Below are 18890 nucleotides of genomic sequence, written 5' to 3' on the forward strand. Positions count from 1 at the left end.
ATAATCTTCATTGCGGAAAAAGCTCTTTCAACGAATGTTGTAGACACCGGCAATATCAAAGTCATTTCAATGAGTTTGTAGACCAATGGAAATGTCAAATGTTTCTCAGTTTGAACCATCTTCATAGTCAAACTTTGAACATCTTCACAAGAAGTAAAAGAAGCATGTCTTTTCACTTGATGTACATAAGTTTCAAGTTGCTCCCTTATTGTTTCACGGTCATCATCAAAAAGTATGTATGATAAATATTAGCAAGACGAGCAAGCTTATCAACATTAAACTTCGGATCAAGACATGAGAAGCAATCTGACACAATGTTACTTCCTTCACTAAACTGGTGATCCATCTTCACACATATTTTGTCAATAGCAACATAAAAAATCTCTGCACGCTAATGGTGAAGATTAGTGGCAGTTCTCCATTCTCTTCTTGAACGACCCCGAACCGGTATTTCTTCATCCATATTTGAAACCGGAATACTTTGAACCACACAAAATTCTTGGACCTCAATAAATAAATCATCTCAATTAGTCTCTCTCAATGTAGCCAACCGAGCTTTAACATCATCAACTAATTCCATAGCAAGTACAATATTAAGACCTTTTGTTTGCAAGATTTTTAAAAGTTCATTTGTGATACCAAACAACTTTAACATAAGCTTCAAAATGAAAGCAAATTTAAAGCTCATTTGCAATACCAATCAAGGAGATGTACTCAAAGAAATCATGAATATATGAGAAACTACTAGCAACAGGCACAACCACCAATTGCAAACGGTGAGCATATTAATGGACACAGCAAGCATAAGGGTTTTCATCTAGAATTTTTCTCTGTATACTATTAAATTCACCTCTCATATTTGAAGCCCCATCATATCCTTGCCCTTGTATTCTTGAAATAGATAACGTGTGACGACCAAGAATACCATAAATAACACCCTTTAGTGCCTCAGATGTAGTAAATTTGACATGATATAGAGCAATAAATCGTTCCACAACTTTCCCTTTGTCGTTCAAGAACCTAGAAATATAAATAAAAAGTCAAATGTATTAATATAATTTTGAAAAAAATTTACAAATTTAAGTACAATAACAAACTCATTGTAATGGAGGCATGGAGAATAATATGTAATAGAAAATGAAAAATACAACTACTAAGCTCAACATCACTGCCATTTTCTCTTTAACAAATATATCATGTGACTCATCAATAAGCACAAAGAATTGTCTATCACCAAAATCTTCCATAATCACCTTGGTAACTTCATGTGCAAAACACGTTGCAAGTTTCTTTTGAATGTCATGTGCTTACTATCATGACTACCAATATGATCTTTAAAGTCTTTAGATGCAAGCTTCCAATCTTTAAATCTGTCTTTGTTGAAGACTTCATAACCAAAGTGTTTGGCCCTCCCAGACGGCTTAAAGAGAAAACAATAGAAACAATAAGCTCCATCCTTTGACTCACTGTATTCAATCCATGTTTAATTCTTAGGCCATGCTTTACAAAATTCTCTTGAATACTTCCCAAATTGAGTACGAGGAAATCTTGCTAAATCTGGCTGCGTTGGACCCTTTAATATATATGCCCTCCTTACTTGGTCTTGAATATCCGAAGCATACTCATGAATTTTTTTCCTACACCCTGGATCACACACAACCTCATTTGGATTAAACTTATTGGCCACATTAGGCGGTGTTTCTTCTACTTCATCTTCCGGTTGCACAACATTCACATTCTCAATACTTTTTTTATTTTTGTTTTTATTCATAAATAATTAATTTGGCTGGGTCTGGACCATTGATTATTCATCTATTTTAATTTTCACACTCTGTTTTTACTAATTTTGCCCCTATTTGTTTTTCTAAAAATCGGCTATTAGGTTGGGTGAGTACAAAAAAAAATAGGGATTAAGCTCGGGCACGTGCCCGGACTAGCTAGGCCATGCATTATATATATATATATATATATATATATATATATATATATATATATATATATATATGGTGTAACTCAACCCAAGTAAATTTTACAAGTGTTAACAAACTTTCTATAACTCATCACAATAGAAAATTCCAAACATGATAAATTGTAATCAATACAATTTTTACCACAGTTCGAATTTTCAACAGTGGTGAAATGTCAGACATCCAACTATTCACCACAGTTGATAAGTTCAACCATGGTAAAAAATAAGTCAACCCAATTTTTTATTTTGTCACATATTTTGAATGACTACGTTGAAAACTTCCATCACAATATAGAATATTAAATATTTCAACAACAATAACAACAACAACAACAACAACAACAACAACAACAACAACAACAACAACAACAACAACAACAACAACAACAACAACAACAACAACAACAACAACAACAACAACAACAAGAAAAACAACAACAAGATCAAGAATAACAACAATAATAACAGAAAAATAAGCAACAATAACAATAAAAAAAACACCAACAACAATAATTAAAAAAGTAGATTCATTAAACATTAAATCTTAAGAACACTAACAATAGCAAAAAAAATAAAATCAATAAAATTGTTAAACATTAAATCTCAATAACAATAACAATAACAAAAAATAAATCAATAGAATCATTAAACATTAAATCTCAAGAATAAAAAAAGCAACAAGTAAAAACAACAACAACAACAACATTAAACATTTTACCTCACACAACAACAACTAACATTTCTAACTTAAATCCATGTTCCTCGTTCAAGTTGGAGAAGAGATGATGGAGTTGCAAAACTCGTTAAAGAAATAAATTATGTTTTCAAGTTCATTTATGGAACAAATGATGCTTTTGAGTTTGGTTTAGTGGAAACATAAAGTTTCATAAATGGAAGAGGAAGTTTGGAGGTAGAAGATGACGTTCGTCTAAGTTCATCTAAGGGGAAAATGAATGAACATGGAGCATTATATATTTTGAAAAAAATTGGATACGTTTTCACCACAATTGAAATTTCCAACAGTGGGGATATGTAATTTATCTTTAATTTTAAAAAAAGATAAAATAAGAAGGTGTCATTTTTTTACCATAGTTTCAATTTTAACCATGGTGAAAATGGCTTAAAATAATAGTGGAGTGAGTGGTTTCGGTCTCCCCCTGGGTGTGTTCTTGTCGGTTTCTATGATTTTTGTTGTTGCAGGTGTCCTTGGTTGGAGAGATCTAGCTTTTTCTAGATTCTAGATAATGTCTTTTTCCGGCGTGACTTTCTCCTAGCTTGGTGGGTGGTTGGACTTGTACATGAGGTTTTTCTTTTTAGCCTTGTGTCGGCTTTATTGTTTTATCAATTTTTTTCTTTTACGATCCTGTGCTATTCTTTTTATCGGTCTATTTGTACTTTTGGTCGTTAGTACCTCTCTTATTTTATATAATATATTTGTCTTTCAAAAAATATATATAGGCCATCACACTACAAAAAACTGGATCTCACTTTTCCTCTCTTGCAAAAACTATTAAGCGTTTCATTTAGTAAATTGCCTCTCTCTTATTTTTTTTTCTCCTCTCTTTTCCTCGAATAAAAAAACATAAAGAACAACCCTAATTTAAAATTCTTCTCTTATTTTCTTTAATGATTCAACTTCCTTATCTCCTTTAATATAGAAATTGCATCCCTATTTTCTCCTTTGATCTAAAATTTGTACTTCCAGAAACACATCAATGAACAAATAAAATGGTCGGATTCGTTGCCCAATGAATGGCTCTCCGACTCTTTTGTCATGCATTCTATTGTAGTGAGCCACAACTTTCATATTACTTAAAGATTATAGGTTATTATAGGTTTAAGGCTATAACCCCAAGGGAGTGTTTGTTTCATAGATACAAATGTTCTCCCGGGATTGTTGAATTGGAATTTACTTATTTCCTTGTTTCAAGTTTTGATAAATTATATCCAGATACTTTTTATTCCAAGGAATGTGTTTTGTTCATGAATTTCTTCATTTTTATTCCCATGTCAAAGGATGAAAATGTTACATTCCTAAGGGAATATAAAATAATCAACCATAACTTCCCACTCATATTATTTTAACACGTTTATATTGTACTTTTTAATTTTTAATATTTAATTAAAACAAAATCTAAAAATATTTATGAAAACTTTATTCATTTGTCAAACACATTGATAGGAATAGAGTTCCAGGCAATAATATTCTTTAGAATGGCGTTCTTGATATTATAATTTTAATCCATCAAACAAACATATTAGTTTCCCAAAAGGATCATTAGTGTGACATATTAGTTTTGGCAATATTCTTGTATCGAGGAATCAGAGTTCCAATCTACCTTCACAAAAGAGTCTACCTCAGTTATCTTAACCAATTGCATTGCATTGATCATTCATATATCATGCACAAAAATTTTATATACCATGCATATTCATGTGTATTTTCCTGAGTCTTGTTGTTTTTAAAATCTTACCTTGTGGTCTAAATCTAACTTACTTGGCATTTGTCAAGCTTCTCTTCATTCATGTTTTACCTTGAGTGTCCATGATATTTTCTTCTCGAAGTCCAATCCTATTTTATCTTGTTTGTCTTTGGTGTCGTTTCAATTATATGCATGTGGCACCAATAAACCGTGGAATCAATCCACCTAACCGATCTACGCCTCATCGAGATACGACTCACCGACACAATTTTCGCAAAATGGGAAATATGTCCACCAACGATCCACTCATCAACTGGATCCATCATCAAATGCATATGAATGAATGAAACACACATATCATACTTAAAACACACCGAATCACGATGAACAACTCATCTCGACACCACATCACGAATAAGTATGTACATGTTTTCAACATCATTCAAATAGTCATGCATCCATCACAATCATAATAACAAATCACAACCAATTCATCATCACATCAAACACATTGTCACACCTATCTCATATGCACACAATGTTCAATTCTCATCGAGTAATTAAATCGAGTTTTTAAAGAAATAAAGTCGGCTACTGCCAATATTCATCATTCATCATATAAAACATTTAATTACTTGCACAACGCCCAAAACGGCACTAAGAAATGATTCACGGATCAAAAGATACGTTATTTTGAAGTTTAGAAAAATTCACACACAGCAAGGTTCGCTCAGCGGAGCAAGGCAGAAGCGAAATCCTTCAGACCCCCGCTCAGCGGATCTCAAGCGACAACAAACAGAAGCGAACTATGTTGGGACCTCCGCTCAGCGGATCCCCTCCGCTCAGCAGACCTGCGATTTCAGCAAACCCCAAGTCTGGGACAGACCCTGCGATTTCACATCCTTTTCACCCAAAAACGATTCCAGACATCACATACATGCATATAATCATCATACATTCAATTATACACCATAAAACATCATCCAAACTCATTATTAACCAAATAGTTCACACAATTATCATCAAATCAATCCAATTATAACACCCTAATCTAGCAATCCCAATATCTAATTGAACCAAACCATACATCAATCTACCTATCACCTAAGACCACATAAGAGATACTAAAAGGAAGAGTCCCCCCTTACCTCGATGAATTTCTTGAATGCTCTCCTTCCGGTTTCACGTTCTTGCCTCTTTCTATTCTCTTGCTCTTTTCACGTGTTCTTCCTTTTTCCCCAAATGGTTCCTTTTTCTTATTTTATGAAAAATAAAATAAAATAAATTAACCACAACTTAGTAAAAGGACTAACTAATTAGCACCCCTCTTTTACTATCACCACACCATAAGCCCAATAGCTCCTACTCCATCATTTTCCAATTAAATCCAATTAAAATACTAAAATTCCAATTATTTAATTTAAATCCAATTAAATTAATAAACTGAAATTATGGGTGTTACAAGAGTCGCCACCGACTTTTATTTTATCCAAATATTAGAAAGGCTAAAAGAACAGGAAAAACCTTTTAAATAAAAAACAGGGTTCGAGGGGTAATTATGCAAAGGGAAGGTGTAAGGCACCCTTTGCATCCATGGTTTTCCATGGACTCTTAATTGCTTTGCCCGTTTTGATTTCAGAAATGTAGAAGAAAAGAATATGGACTTTAGCTCGTAAATGAGCGTAGCCATTTTGAAGGTTTATGAGAAAGAATGTGAAAAAAGGTTTTAGAGCAAGGCAAAGCAATTAGGGGCAATTACCTGGTTAGATGAAAAATGTTCTTTTTAGCCTTTCAGGGTGAAAGGGTCTATCCATGCCATAAGAGGGCAGGAAGTCTTTTATTTGGAGGTTGAAGGGTCATCGAGATTTCATTCGCCATAAGACTGTCGCATGCCATAGGGAGGCAGGTAGTATAAGGGAAGAACCAGAATAGCCTTTCGTAGGCAGCCAAAGGATACCTCAGCCTTTCGTAGGTAACTTCCGAGGGTCGAGGTCATATTGGTGTATCGAAGACGGCATCATTTAGGGACTTTATGACCTTTGTATTTACCGAGGCAACATGGATGAGGTATCCTCATATTCGAGGGACATGGCTATTCTGCAAAAACACATGGCAACAAAGGCAACAGGCAACAGGCAACAAGAGAGGTTACCCCAAAAGTGTGCGTGTGTGCACCAATCACGTGATTAGTTTAGAATATATTATCGTATAATGATTAAGTGATTCTATTTTAGTTCAGGGTTACACTCCCTAAAATTACTAACCACATCAGTCAATAAACAAATATAATTAAAGCAATACGGGGAAGGGGAAAAAGAAACCAACGGAGGAAAGGGGAGATGAAACCAGCGGAGGACAATAAATAAATAGGTCTGAACAGGTAATAATTAAGATCAGGGTTTAGGGTTACTAATATTCGAAGCTTTGGCGGTTGGCAAACCCTGAAAATTGGAAAAGGAAAAAATACAAAGGGGTGAGTGTATGGCTAATTCATTGATCAAAAGGACAAAAATAATTTAATTGAAATTAAGAGGAAAAGTAATCAAATTAAATAAAAGGCAGAAATAAATATAGAATCGGGAACTTAGCTTTGATTTGATATGGTTAGCGTTCGGAGGAAACCTCGGGGTTAACCCTGAAAAATGGCAAGGCAAGGGCAAAAAAGTGAATGTAGGCAAGATTTATTTAAAGGCAAATCTTAATTAAAAGGAAACAAAATAAACTTTAAAACAATAATAATTAAATTGAATACTTAGCTTCGGATCTTGATCAGGCGCGTAGTCGGAAGAAACCCTGTTGCTAACCCTGAAAAATAAGACAAAAGAATATTTTTCAGTGTATGGCAAATTCCCGTAAACCCTGATTCGGGCGTAAAATAAATGATCGATTTAATTAATTATTGGTTTTTCAACCTAATTAATTAAATCGATGAAAAGTTAAATTTAATCAGACAAGAAAAACATTCTTATAAAAGTAAAATAAATATGATTTTATAAAGAAATAAAAACTAATTTTACTCATTAAAATAAATAAAACAAATAAGATAAGATAATTATAAGAAACAAAATAAATATTATAAATAAAATAAATATAATAAGTATTATAAAGTATTATTATAAAACAAAGAATTTTAATAAAAAATATTTTTGTTAGAATAAATGTGAAGAGAGAAAAAACAAATATATATATATATATATATATATATATATATATATATATATATATATAAATAAAAATAAAAACAAGTTATATAATTAAAAATAAAAAAATTATAAAAATCTTAGCTTTTGATCCAGTGTGGTGCGTGTGTGAGGAGCATGATACGCCTGCAGGCTCTGAGCGCTTGGATTGATTGGAGAAACAGATGAATGGCAAGGATGATGAGGGAGCACCATAACATGTGTTTCATAACGCACTGGATCCATCTGGAAACAAAGCAACGCGCGCGCCAAAATTCTTTTGAAATTGGCCAATCAGACTGCGCCACGTAGTCATCTTCTCCACAAAATTTCTGCAACTATTCTTTTACAGCGCTTTTTTTCCTACGCTTTCTACACCTGTGAAAATCAAGAACACCCAAAAACTGCATAGAAATTTTTCGCGACCATCCGAACACGATCGTCCGGATGTCACGAGTCCAATGATACCTGTATTGAGCCCTAATTCTTTCTAAATTATAAAGCCCTAAATCAAAGTTATGAACCCTAAAATTAGGGATTGTAGCAAACGTACACGAAAGTCTAATTAAAGGTCCAGAATCGATCTACATATCATCAAAAACAATAATACACAAACAAATATCAATATGGATGCATGAGATATGGTAATCGAACAAGTTTAGATAGGTGCAAACCGTGGCCTCTTGGAGATGATTCTTGGTGTTATGGAACTCGAAGGTGATTGGGAATCGTTCAATGATGATCAGGAATCTGTTGGAATCGATCACACACCTTGAAAAAAGTGACTTTTTGTTGACTTTTGAAAAGGTCCTATAATAGTTTAGTCCATATCTCTCAAATGAAGCATTTTTAGACTTGGCATGTGAGAGACAAAGTTTTAGAGAATAAAATTTTCTTCAAAATGAGCTTTGTATGGACAATTTCTGATGTTCCATGTGAGAGTTATGGCTGGTCAAAGTTCAGTTGACTTTCTCCAATACAAACCCTAATTTAGAAACTTTTTGTATGTTGATTTTTGATCTTTCCTTGATGAACCATGATCAATACTTGATCAAATGGTGAATGATACTTCAATTTGAGGTCTTGACAAAAAATCAGGAGTTTTGACTTTACTTTGACCACAGTTGACTTTTAGGTCAACCCAATCGACTATTGACTTTCTGAACATTTGAGTGACCAATCCTTTAAGCTGAGACTTGATACTTGTCATAGAGATAATGTGAGATATATTGAGCCATATGGGATGCCTTCGAGCCATTGATTCACTGATTTTCCTTTGAATAAACCAAACCCTAGTTTTTGAGCCTTGTATAGGAGAATGTGTCTTGGAGCTTTATGCCTTGGAGCCACGCATGTTGTTTTTTAACTTTTCAAAACGGTCAAACTTGCATATTCCAATAAATGGCCTATTCCAATAAATTAATATTCCAAATCTAATATTCTATTTATTAATTTGATTTATACCTTTTATTATCAAGGTATTAACAAGGAATTGATAACACGTTCTTTGCATCCTAGGAGGTATTGATAACACGTTTTTATATCTTCAAAAATTAATTTGATTTAATTTTAAATAATATATTATTTTATAATCTCTCATTCCATCACCGTTCTGTAAATTAGTACAATAATATTCTCTACGCATATTTATCTATTTGACACTTAAATTTAGGAGACTTTCTTTCATGTTGATTTTTTTTACATCATAGAGATCTTTATATGATTATTTTATTTTATTTTCATGGGAAAATTAATCTATAACTATAGATAAAAGAGATAGAAATTGTTAGACTAATATATTTTTTAGACTAATTTATTCTTTAAATTTATCTATAACTATTAATCTATGTGATATGTGGATAATAATTAACAATAAAATCTATTTAAATTTTTAATACAAAGTTATAAACCTTCTTTAATAATGGATTATTTGACTTTTATTTATTTATTTACCTGGATCCTTATTTTTATAAAAGGAAAAATACTGTTTATATAATTTAGATTTAATTTTTAACTAATATGTAATTGAGTAAAGTGGCAATAATAACGATATGTCATCAATATTGATGGCATATAGTTATTATTGTCACTTTACATTTAACATGAGACAGTTATGATAGTTGAATACATCATTTCTTATAAAAACAAAAATTTGACGGGCCGAAACTACTACATTTAACACGAGACAATTATGATTGGTGAATACATAATTTGTTATAAGAACAAAAATTTGTAATTTGTTATAAGAACAAAAATTTGTTATTCTTTTTGCATTTTATATACATTTTTAACCATCACTATATTATATTAATTTACTACTTATAACGATATTGTACGAACCGTGCGAACGCACGGGTAAATAATTTCTTAATTTTATTTTTATTTTTCTACTAAAATATACATTTTTTGACGGACCAAAGCTACTTAATCTGTATATATTTTATTTACATTTTAACCATTACTATATTAATTATTTTCTTTATTTTTTATAGGTTGATATTAACCTATAATTGATATTTTTAAAAAAATAAATCTATTAAATATATTGAAATTTTTATTTAAAATAAGTGAAAAAGATTTCAAATGCTTATAATAAGATAGGGGTATCAGTGACAATGAACAAAATTTGAACAACAAATTTAGTACATGTTACCTAATCAAATAAATATAATCACATATATTATATTTATTTATTATTTATAATATTGTGCAATCCGTGCGAACGCACAAGTAGATGACTATTTATGGTAGATTTGTAACGATATTGTATGATGCGTGCGAACACACGTGTAGATTAGAGCCGTCAAAATGGGCCGAAGCCCATGGGCCGGTCCGCGGGGCCCAAAAAATGTTAGGGCTTGAGCCTAATTTTTTGAGCCCATTTTGTTTCGGGCCTTTTTGAGTCCGCCCCGAAAAAACCCGGCCCTAAATGGGCCAGCCCGTATGGACTCCGGGTAGCCCATGGGCCCATAAATAGTAAAATTTAATATTTAATTAATAAAATTTAATATTTAATACTAATTAAAAAATTTAAATTTTTGTATTTCTTTAAAATATATTTTATAATAGTGAAATATAAAAACAAATTTTAATATTTTTTTAAAAATTAAGCTTAATATAATTTATTTTTTTAAATTAAAGAGAATATTTAATATATTTTTTGGAAATGGGCTTTTTAGGCCCGGCCCGAAAGAGCCCGAGGTCCGAACAGGGCTGGGCCTGGGTAGTAAAAACGGAACCCATATAAAAATGGGCTTTTTGGGCCCGGCCCGAAAAAACCCGAGGTCCGCTAGGGCCGACCCGTTTTGGATCGGGTAGCCCGTTTGGACAGCTATAGTGTAGATGACTACTTTATTATATATATATTTATAACTAAATTAAATTAATATTAATATGTATATGACAATTATAATTTCAAATATTTTTTCTTTTTAATTTGCGTATTTTTTATATATATATATTTATTTATTAACATCGTTATATTAACATCGTTATATGCGTAACCTGACTCGTACGGCGTACGCAGGAGTCCTTTTCTAATTTTCTTTATATATTTTTTGCATTCAGGACCGGATAAGAAGGCTCACCCTGCAAACGGAGACAGAAAAAAACCTAATTTTACATTTCAATAGAACCCTTTCACTTCACTCAACGGTTCTGAACTAAGAGACTTCACTTGATTCAAACAGAACCAAATAATAACACAAACACACACATGAATAGCTAGAAGAAAAACTCAAGGGCAGCCACAGTTGAGAAGCAAGAAGATTTCAAAGAGAATTTACCTTCATAGCCGCCACTGAGCCAGAGCCATAGCCGCCGTCGGGATCTTCACATCCTATAGCTATCGGATTGGTACCTTTTCATCCTTCAGTTTTTTCCTTTCCTATGTTGTTTGACTGTTATCTGTTTTTTCCTCTATATTTTTTTCTTTCCGATTTCCTTGGCATCTTATTGTTTGTTTGTGCATGTTGATTTCTTCAAATGTTTATGAAAGTCATCATCAATTTCATATTTTGTATACTGCTAATTGGATTATATTGTAATAATGAATGATATGATTAAAACTCACAGTTTTGTGAAGCAACATGTTGACTTTAATTAGGATACGGACTATGCTTTCTGCGTGCTTTATGAATTTCTTATCTGCATTAAAATGTTTAATTAACATAGAAATTGCATTCACTCTTCTAAAGATAACACTTATTTAAGTGACTCAATTATTTTGTAATTCAAATTAAATAGGGTAGTTGCTTAGTTAGAGAGGATTGCAGATATACATAGAAGAAATAAGGATAGTGGAAGGATGCCCCCGTCCTTTTGATATTGTGAGTGAAAGGAGAGATCCTATATCAAGATGAAACTCTATAGAAGGATTCTACTCCATTTTCTTTCAGTTTGAAGCTGTCACATACTTTTGGCGTTAGCATGTATGACACTCGAAAATATTGTTGAATGCTCTTTTCACTCCTACTCAAAAGAGGTTTAGCTGCTATACGACGGTATGTGCGATAAAAGCCCGAATGCCCAACTTGTGGGGTGGAGTGGAACTCATGTAACAGAGTGGGAATCCAAGAAGTGGCATAAATGACCAACTGATTGTTATAGAAAACATCATTAGTGTATGTGAACCCTAGGTGAATAGTTGAAGCTTGCTGCAAATCAGTAATAAATTTCAACAAGTCCTTATCCCTATGAACCTTCTCCAAAACTTCCTTGCTGCCTTCCCACTCCGGTAATTGATTAAAGTGTTGAATTCACTCTTGTCATACAAGCGAGACAGAGAGCATCTTCCCCCTTATTCTCCAAGCCCGACTTATAAACAATGACGGAATAATACCCCAACAGTTTAGCTGCCCAGTTTTGTTGGTCCATAGTCGTAACTCGCTGCCTGAACTGTTGCTCAAGATTTTTCTGGTGTACGCAGTAAATTTTCTCCCAAATAGATAAAGGCACCAGTGTCGAATTGCTAGAGCCACGATCTTCAATTCTTTTTCAGACGCTGATTTGGTGGGTTTCCTGTCACTCAAAGCCTTGCTGAAGTATTCAACCGGCTTTACTTTTTGAACTAAAATAGCGCCAAGTCCTCAACCTGAAGCGTCACTTTCATCTGGAAGAGCCAAGGACTGTTGTGACGTTCTCCCTGAATGCTGCAAACGCTTGCTGTCCCGAAGCTCCTCATTTGAAACCATCCTTGATTAATGATGTTAGGGGGCGGGCAGTTTTTCCATAATCTCTAATGAACTCCTGGTAGTATTCGGGGACCGAAAATCCTTACACTTGGAAGTAGGCCAATTCACCACACTTCTGAATTTGCTAGGATCCATAGCCACCACTACCCCATTAGAAATTAGAGGCCAAGATATTCTACTGATGGTTGAGCAAATATGCATTTATTTTAGTTGCCAACTAACTACTAGTATTAGTCATATAACACTTCAGCACAATTTTCGAGGTGTTTGAGTGCTCTTCTAAACTTGCACTTTACACCAAGGTATTCTACTGATGGTTGAGCAAATATGCATTTCTTTTAATTGCCAACCAACTACTGGTTATATAACACTTTCAGCATAATTTTCGAGGTGTTTGAGTGCTCTTCTAAACTTGCACTTTACACCTGTCTATCATAAAAAACATACCACCATAATTTTTCGCAACATAGGTTTGAATACCTCATTCATAAGTGCCTGAAAGGAGGAGGGGACATTTATCAAACCAAATAGCATGATGAGATACTCCTAATGGTCATCTTGGATCCTGAAAGCCATTTTGTGGACATCCTCCTCTCTAACCCGGTCTTGATGGTACCCCAACTTGATAACATGTTTAGGAAAAACAAATTAACTCCATGCAACTTATCCAACAAATAATCATTTACAAGAACAAGGAACTTATCCAAAATAGTTACCATATCCTACTATTAGAGAAGCATAGTGTAGTGTGTTATGGACTGCCACCTGTCCCTTGTATCTAGCATAGTGTAGTGTGTTATGGACTGCCACCTGTCCTTTGTATCTTCCTATTACCTGCTATTGCAGGTCACCTGTTACTAGTATAAGTAACAGGTGCCACTCTCTATCAATGTAATGAAAACTGAATACAACAGATTCTAACTGATTCAGTTACAGCACCATGAAGTGCTTCTCTTTCCACTCATTCTCTCTTTCTAACATGGTATCAGATTAAGCCTTCGATCCATCGTTCCTCTAGCTCCGATGTCGCAACCTTCTTCTCCGGAGCGATCTGCATCTCGCACGACGGCGGCGTCACCGCTTCCGGTCACTGACGATTCGAATCGTCTTCATTTTTCGCTTAAGATTGCGCAGAAGTTAGATGAAAAGAATTTTCATCTCTGGCGCCAACAGATTGAACCGTATATCAATGCTCACGGTCTCACGGAGTTTGTTGTGTGTTCGCGAATTCCGCTGCAGTTTGTTGATGATGAAGCGCGTGCGAACGGCACCGTCAACCTTGAGTACACGCGCTGGTTACAGAAGGATCAGATGTTGTTATCGTGGTTGCAATCGACGCTTTCCAGTGAGATTCTCTCGCGTGTTCTTGGTTGCACGCATGCTCACGAACTCTGAGATCGTCTTTTTGGTTACTTTCAGAAGCAAACACGAGCGAGAGCTCGTCAACTTCGTGTTGAACTCCGTGCGATTTCGCTTGATACTCTGTCCATTCAGGAGTACTTACTTAAAATTCGTACAACTATAAACGCTCTTGCTTCCATTGGAGATCCTATACCAGCTTCTCATCACATTGATGTGATTCTTGAAGGTCTTCCTTCAGATTTTTCACCTGTGGTTTCTGTGATTGAGAGCAAGTTTGGTGTCATGGACCTTGATGAAGTTGAGATCCTGCTTCTTGCTCATGAACTACGTTTAAACAAGTTCAAGAAGACTGCACCTCCAGATCTGGTTTCTCTCAACCTTACACACACTGCCTCTCCAGTCACCAAACCTGATGAGAGCACTCATGTGTCTTCTGAAGCTTCTGCACAAGTATCTAGTCAGCCTGCTGAATCTGAAGCCCCGTACACTCGTGGTGGTCGTGCCTTTAGAGGAGGACGCACTGGTAGAGGCAGAGGAGGCAGATTTGGTTCAACTATTGTTCAGTGTCAAGTTTGCTCTAAAACTGGACACACTGCTCTGAATTGTTGGCATAGGTTCAATCAACAATTTCAACCTACTTATGATGCTCAATACAATCAGGTATGGACAGCTTCTCCTACTCCTATGGCTGTTCAAGCTGCCAATGTTTGGTCCAGACCTACTGCTCCCTACAGACCTGCTCAAGCTGTTGCTGCACCTGGTGCTTATGTTGCTCAGACTGTCCCTAGTGTTTTGATTGCTCAGAATGTGCCTGCAGCCAATGCTACCACTGCCTGGTATCCTGATTCTGGTGCTTCCTACCATGTGACAAATGATTCCAGAAACTTACAACAAGCTGCACCTTATGAGGGACATGATCAGATCCTAATTGGCAACGGGCAAGGTTTGGATATACTCTCCACTGGCTCTAGTGATTTTCAGTCACCTACACAGGCTCACACAACTCTCACTCTCAATAAACTATTGCTTATTCCTTCTATTACTAAGAATCTAATTAGTGTCAGCCAGTTTTGTCGTGATAATGCTGTCTATTTCTTATTCAATTCTAACTCATGTCTTGTCAAATCCCAGGCCTCACATGAAGTGCTGCTAGAAGGTTCAGTAGGTTCTGATGGTCTTTATGTCTTTCCTCCTCTTAATCTGGCTGGCTCCAGCTCTGTGGCTTCTTCCAGTTCAAGACCTTCTTCTTTTGTTCCTAGTTTAAACTCAGCCATTGTAGCTCCTACTAGTCTTAAGTCTGGAGCTATGTCTCCCAATGTAACTAGTTTTAATACTTCAAATAAGTGGCACTTAAGGTTAGGGCATCCTAATCAGCAGACACTTAGACTTGTACTCCAAAATTGTAATATTCCTTTCAATAATAAAGAATTTCTTTCATTATGTACAGCTTGTTGTATGGGAAAATCTCACAAACTTCCCTCTTCACCTTCACACACTGTCTACACTAAACCTCTAGAGTTGATATATGGTGATCTTTGGGGTCCTTCTCCCAATGTGTCCACCCTTGGGTTTAGGTACTACATGTCCTTTGTAGATGCTTACTCCAAGTTTACTTGGATTTATTTTCTCAAAAATAAGTCAGAAGCTTTGTCCATTTTTCAGCAGTTTAAGGTCATGGTTGAGCTGCAACTTAATACCCCTATCAAGGCTTTCCAATCTGACTGTGGGGGTGAATTTAGGCCCTTTAATAAACTGTTATCTGAACTTGGCATTGTTCACAGAGTTGCCTGCCCCCATACACATCACCAGAATGGAGTTATTGAGAGAAAGCATAGGCATATAGTGGACACATGCCTTACATTACTTAGTCAGGCATCTCTTCCACTTAGCTATTGGGATTTTGCCTTCTCTACTGCTGTTTACTTGATTAATAAGTTGCCTTCTGCTTCTGTTCACTCTCAGATTCCTTACTCCTTGCTGTTTGGAGTCAGACCTGATTATCATTTTCTTAGGGTGTTTGGTTGTGCTTGCTTCCCATTACTCAGACCATACTCCACACACAAATTCAACTTTAGGTCTCAAGAGTGTCTGTTTTTAGGGTTTTCCACTTCTCATAGAGGTTATAGATGTCTCTCCCCTTGTGGAAAACTGTATATTTCAAAAGATGTTCTATTCAATGAAACTAGGTTTCCCTATTTAGATCTGTTTTCTTCTACCAAACCTAAACTCAATTCAAATGCCTCTTCCTCTCTCTCTCTCTCTCTCTCTCTCTCTCCCTCTCCCCCCTTTACCCATGTTCTCTGTTCCTTCTAACCCTACTACCACTGAGTCAAATTCATCTTCAGCAGCACCCATTCCTCCCCATTCTTCCAGTCCTGTACCTATGAACACTAACAGTTCTGCTCAGTCTGCCAATTCATCTCACTCTGAGCACCCTCACAGTGTCACTAGTTCTTCTCAAAATTCCACTAGTGGTCCCTCTCAACCTTCCTCTAGTTGTCCTTCTAGTCACTCTGTCTCCAGCATTGCTTCTAGTGTAGCTAACTCTGCTGAGTCTGCTGGTGTTATCCCTATTAAGGCTGTTCCTGTAGATGTTGTCCCTGTCAATCATCACTCCATGACTACCAGGGCCAAAGCTGGTTTCAGGCAGCCTAGACTAGAACCTAGAGTCTTGCTTGCAGTTGCTGAACCAAAGTCTGTCAAACAAGCTCTCACTAACCCTAAGTGGCTGGCTGCTATGCAAGCAGAATTCAATGCTCTGTTACATAACAAGACTTGGACACTTGTTCCTCTGCCACCTAACAGACAGCCTATTGGCAGTAAATGGGTATTCAGGGTTAAGGAAAATCCTGATGGTTCAGTAAACAAGTATAAGGCCAGGCTGGTTGCCAAAGGATTTCACCAAAGAGAGGGCTTTGACTTCAATGAGACATTCTCTCCTGTGGTGAAACCTATTACAATCAGAATCATCCTCTCTATTGCTCTCTCCTACAATTGGTCAATTCAGCAACTAGATGTGAATAATGCCTTTCTCAATGACCTACTTGATGAAGAGGTCTACATGGTGTAACCTCCAGGTTTTGAGCAGTTTTTGAGCAGTCTGATCCCTCATTGGTTTGCAAGTTGAACAAGGCAATTTATGGTCTCAAACAAGCCCCCAGACAATGGTTTGAGAGACTACAAACAACTCTGATGCAGCTTCATTTCCACCCTAGCAAATGTGATCCCTCTCTTTTCACTTACCTTGAAGGTGGTCATACTGTTTATATCTTGGTTTATGTTGATGATATTATCATCACAGGCAGCTCTAGTTCACTACTGCAGGATATTATTACCAAGCTTAATGTTGCCTTTTCACTAAAACACTTGGGTGATTTGGATTATTTCCTTGGTATTCAAGTTACTAAGGTTGCTCCTCAGGCTCTGCTGCTTACTCAGTCCAAGTATGTCAAAGACCTCCTGCATAGAACAAATATGCTGGACTGCACACCTGTCACTACACCTATGCAGTCTACATGCAAGCTCACCAAGGTTGGATCTCCTCCTCTCAGTGATCCTTACATGTATAGGTCAGTGGTTGGAGCCCTTCAGTATGCTACTCTGACTAGGCCAGACATTGCCTATGCTGTTAACAAAGTTTGTCAGTTTATGGCTCTGCCTCTTGAGGCACATTGGGTAGCTGTCAAAAGGATCTTGAGGTACCTAAAGGGCACAATTTCTCATGGGCTGCACCTGTCTGCCTTACCTCTATCCACTGCTCCTTCCATTAAACTTTTCTGTGATGCTGACTGGGCATCTGACCCAGATGATAGGAGAAGTACATCAGGGGCTGCTATCTACTTTGGGCCAAACTTAGTATCCTGGTGGTCTAAAAAGCAGCATGTGGTGGCTAGGTCAAGCACTGAATCTGAGTTCAGAAGCATGGCTCATGCTGCAGCTGATGTCTTGTGGATCCAAACTCTCCTTAAAGAGTTATTCATTAACTGCCAAACTCCTCAAATTTTGTGTGACAACCAGTCTGCAGTATTACTCGCGCATAATCCTGTTATGCACACCAAGACCAAGCATATGGAGATTGATCTCTTCTTTGTGAGGGAGAAGGTTCTCACCAAACAACTGCAAGTTCTCCATATTCCTGGGACTGATCAATGGGCAGATGTGCTTACTAAACCCCTGGCTTCTACTGCTTTTCTGTCTCTCAGGCACAAACTCAGGGTTGTAACCTCCCCATGAGTTTGTGGTGGGGGGGGGGGGGGTATTAGAGAAGCATAGTGTAGTGTGTTATGAACAAAATTTGAACAACAAATTTAGTACATGTTACCTAATCAAATAAATATAATCACATATATTATATTTATTTATTATTTATAATATTGTGCAATCCGTGCGAACGCACAAGTAGATGACTATTTATGGTAGATTTGTAACGATATTGTATGATGCGTGCGAACACACGTGTAGATTAGAGCCGTCAAAATGGGCCGAAGCCCATGGGCCGGTCCGCGGGGCCCAAAAAATGTTAGGGCTTGAGCCTAATTTTTTGAGCCCATTTTGTTTCGGGCCTTTTTGAGTCCGCCCCGAAAAAACCCGGCCCTAAATGGGCCAGCCCGTATGGACTCCGGGTAGCCCATGGGCCCATAAATAGTAAAATTTAATATTTAATTAATAAAATTTAATATTTAATACTAATTAAAAAATTTAAATTTTTGTATTTCTTTAAAATATATTTTATAATAGTGAAATATAAAAACAAATTTTAATATTT

General features: G+C 35.9%; 1 protein-coding gene across 1 annotated transcript; it reads left to right on the forward strand.

The window, feature by feature from the left end:
* Positions 1-17317: 17317 nt before the first annotated feature.
* Positions 17318-18358, forward strand: LOC131659054 (uncharacterized mitochondrial protein AtMg00810-like). The gene has a single exon (XM_058928295.1). It carries the CDS (start codon positions 17318-17320, stop codon positions 18356-18358), a length of 1041 nt encoding a protein of 346 aa, XP_058784278.1.
* Positions 18359-18890: the final 532 nt, after the last annotated feature.

This window comes from Vicia villosa, linkage group LG3, assembly GCF_029867415.1.
Source record: "Vicia villosa cultivar HV-30 ecotype Madison, WI linkage group LG3, Vvil1.0, whole genome shotgun sequence".
NCBI lineage: Eukaryota > Viridiplantae > Streptophyta > Magnoliopsida > Fabales > Fabaceae > Vicia > Vicia villosa.

Coding starts and splice junctions, on each gene's coding strand:
- LOC131659054 (XM_058928295.1), top strand. CDS start 17,318: ATGCAGCTTCATTTCCACCCTAGCAAATGTGATCCCTCTCTTTTCACT.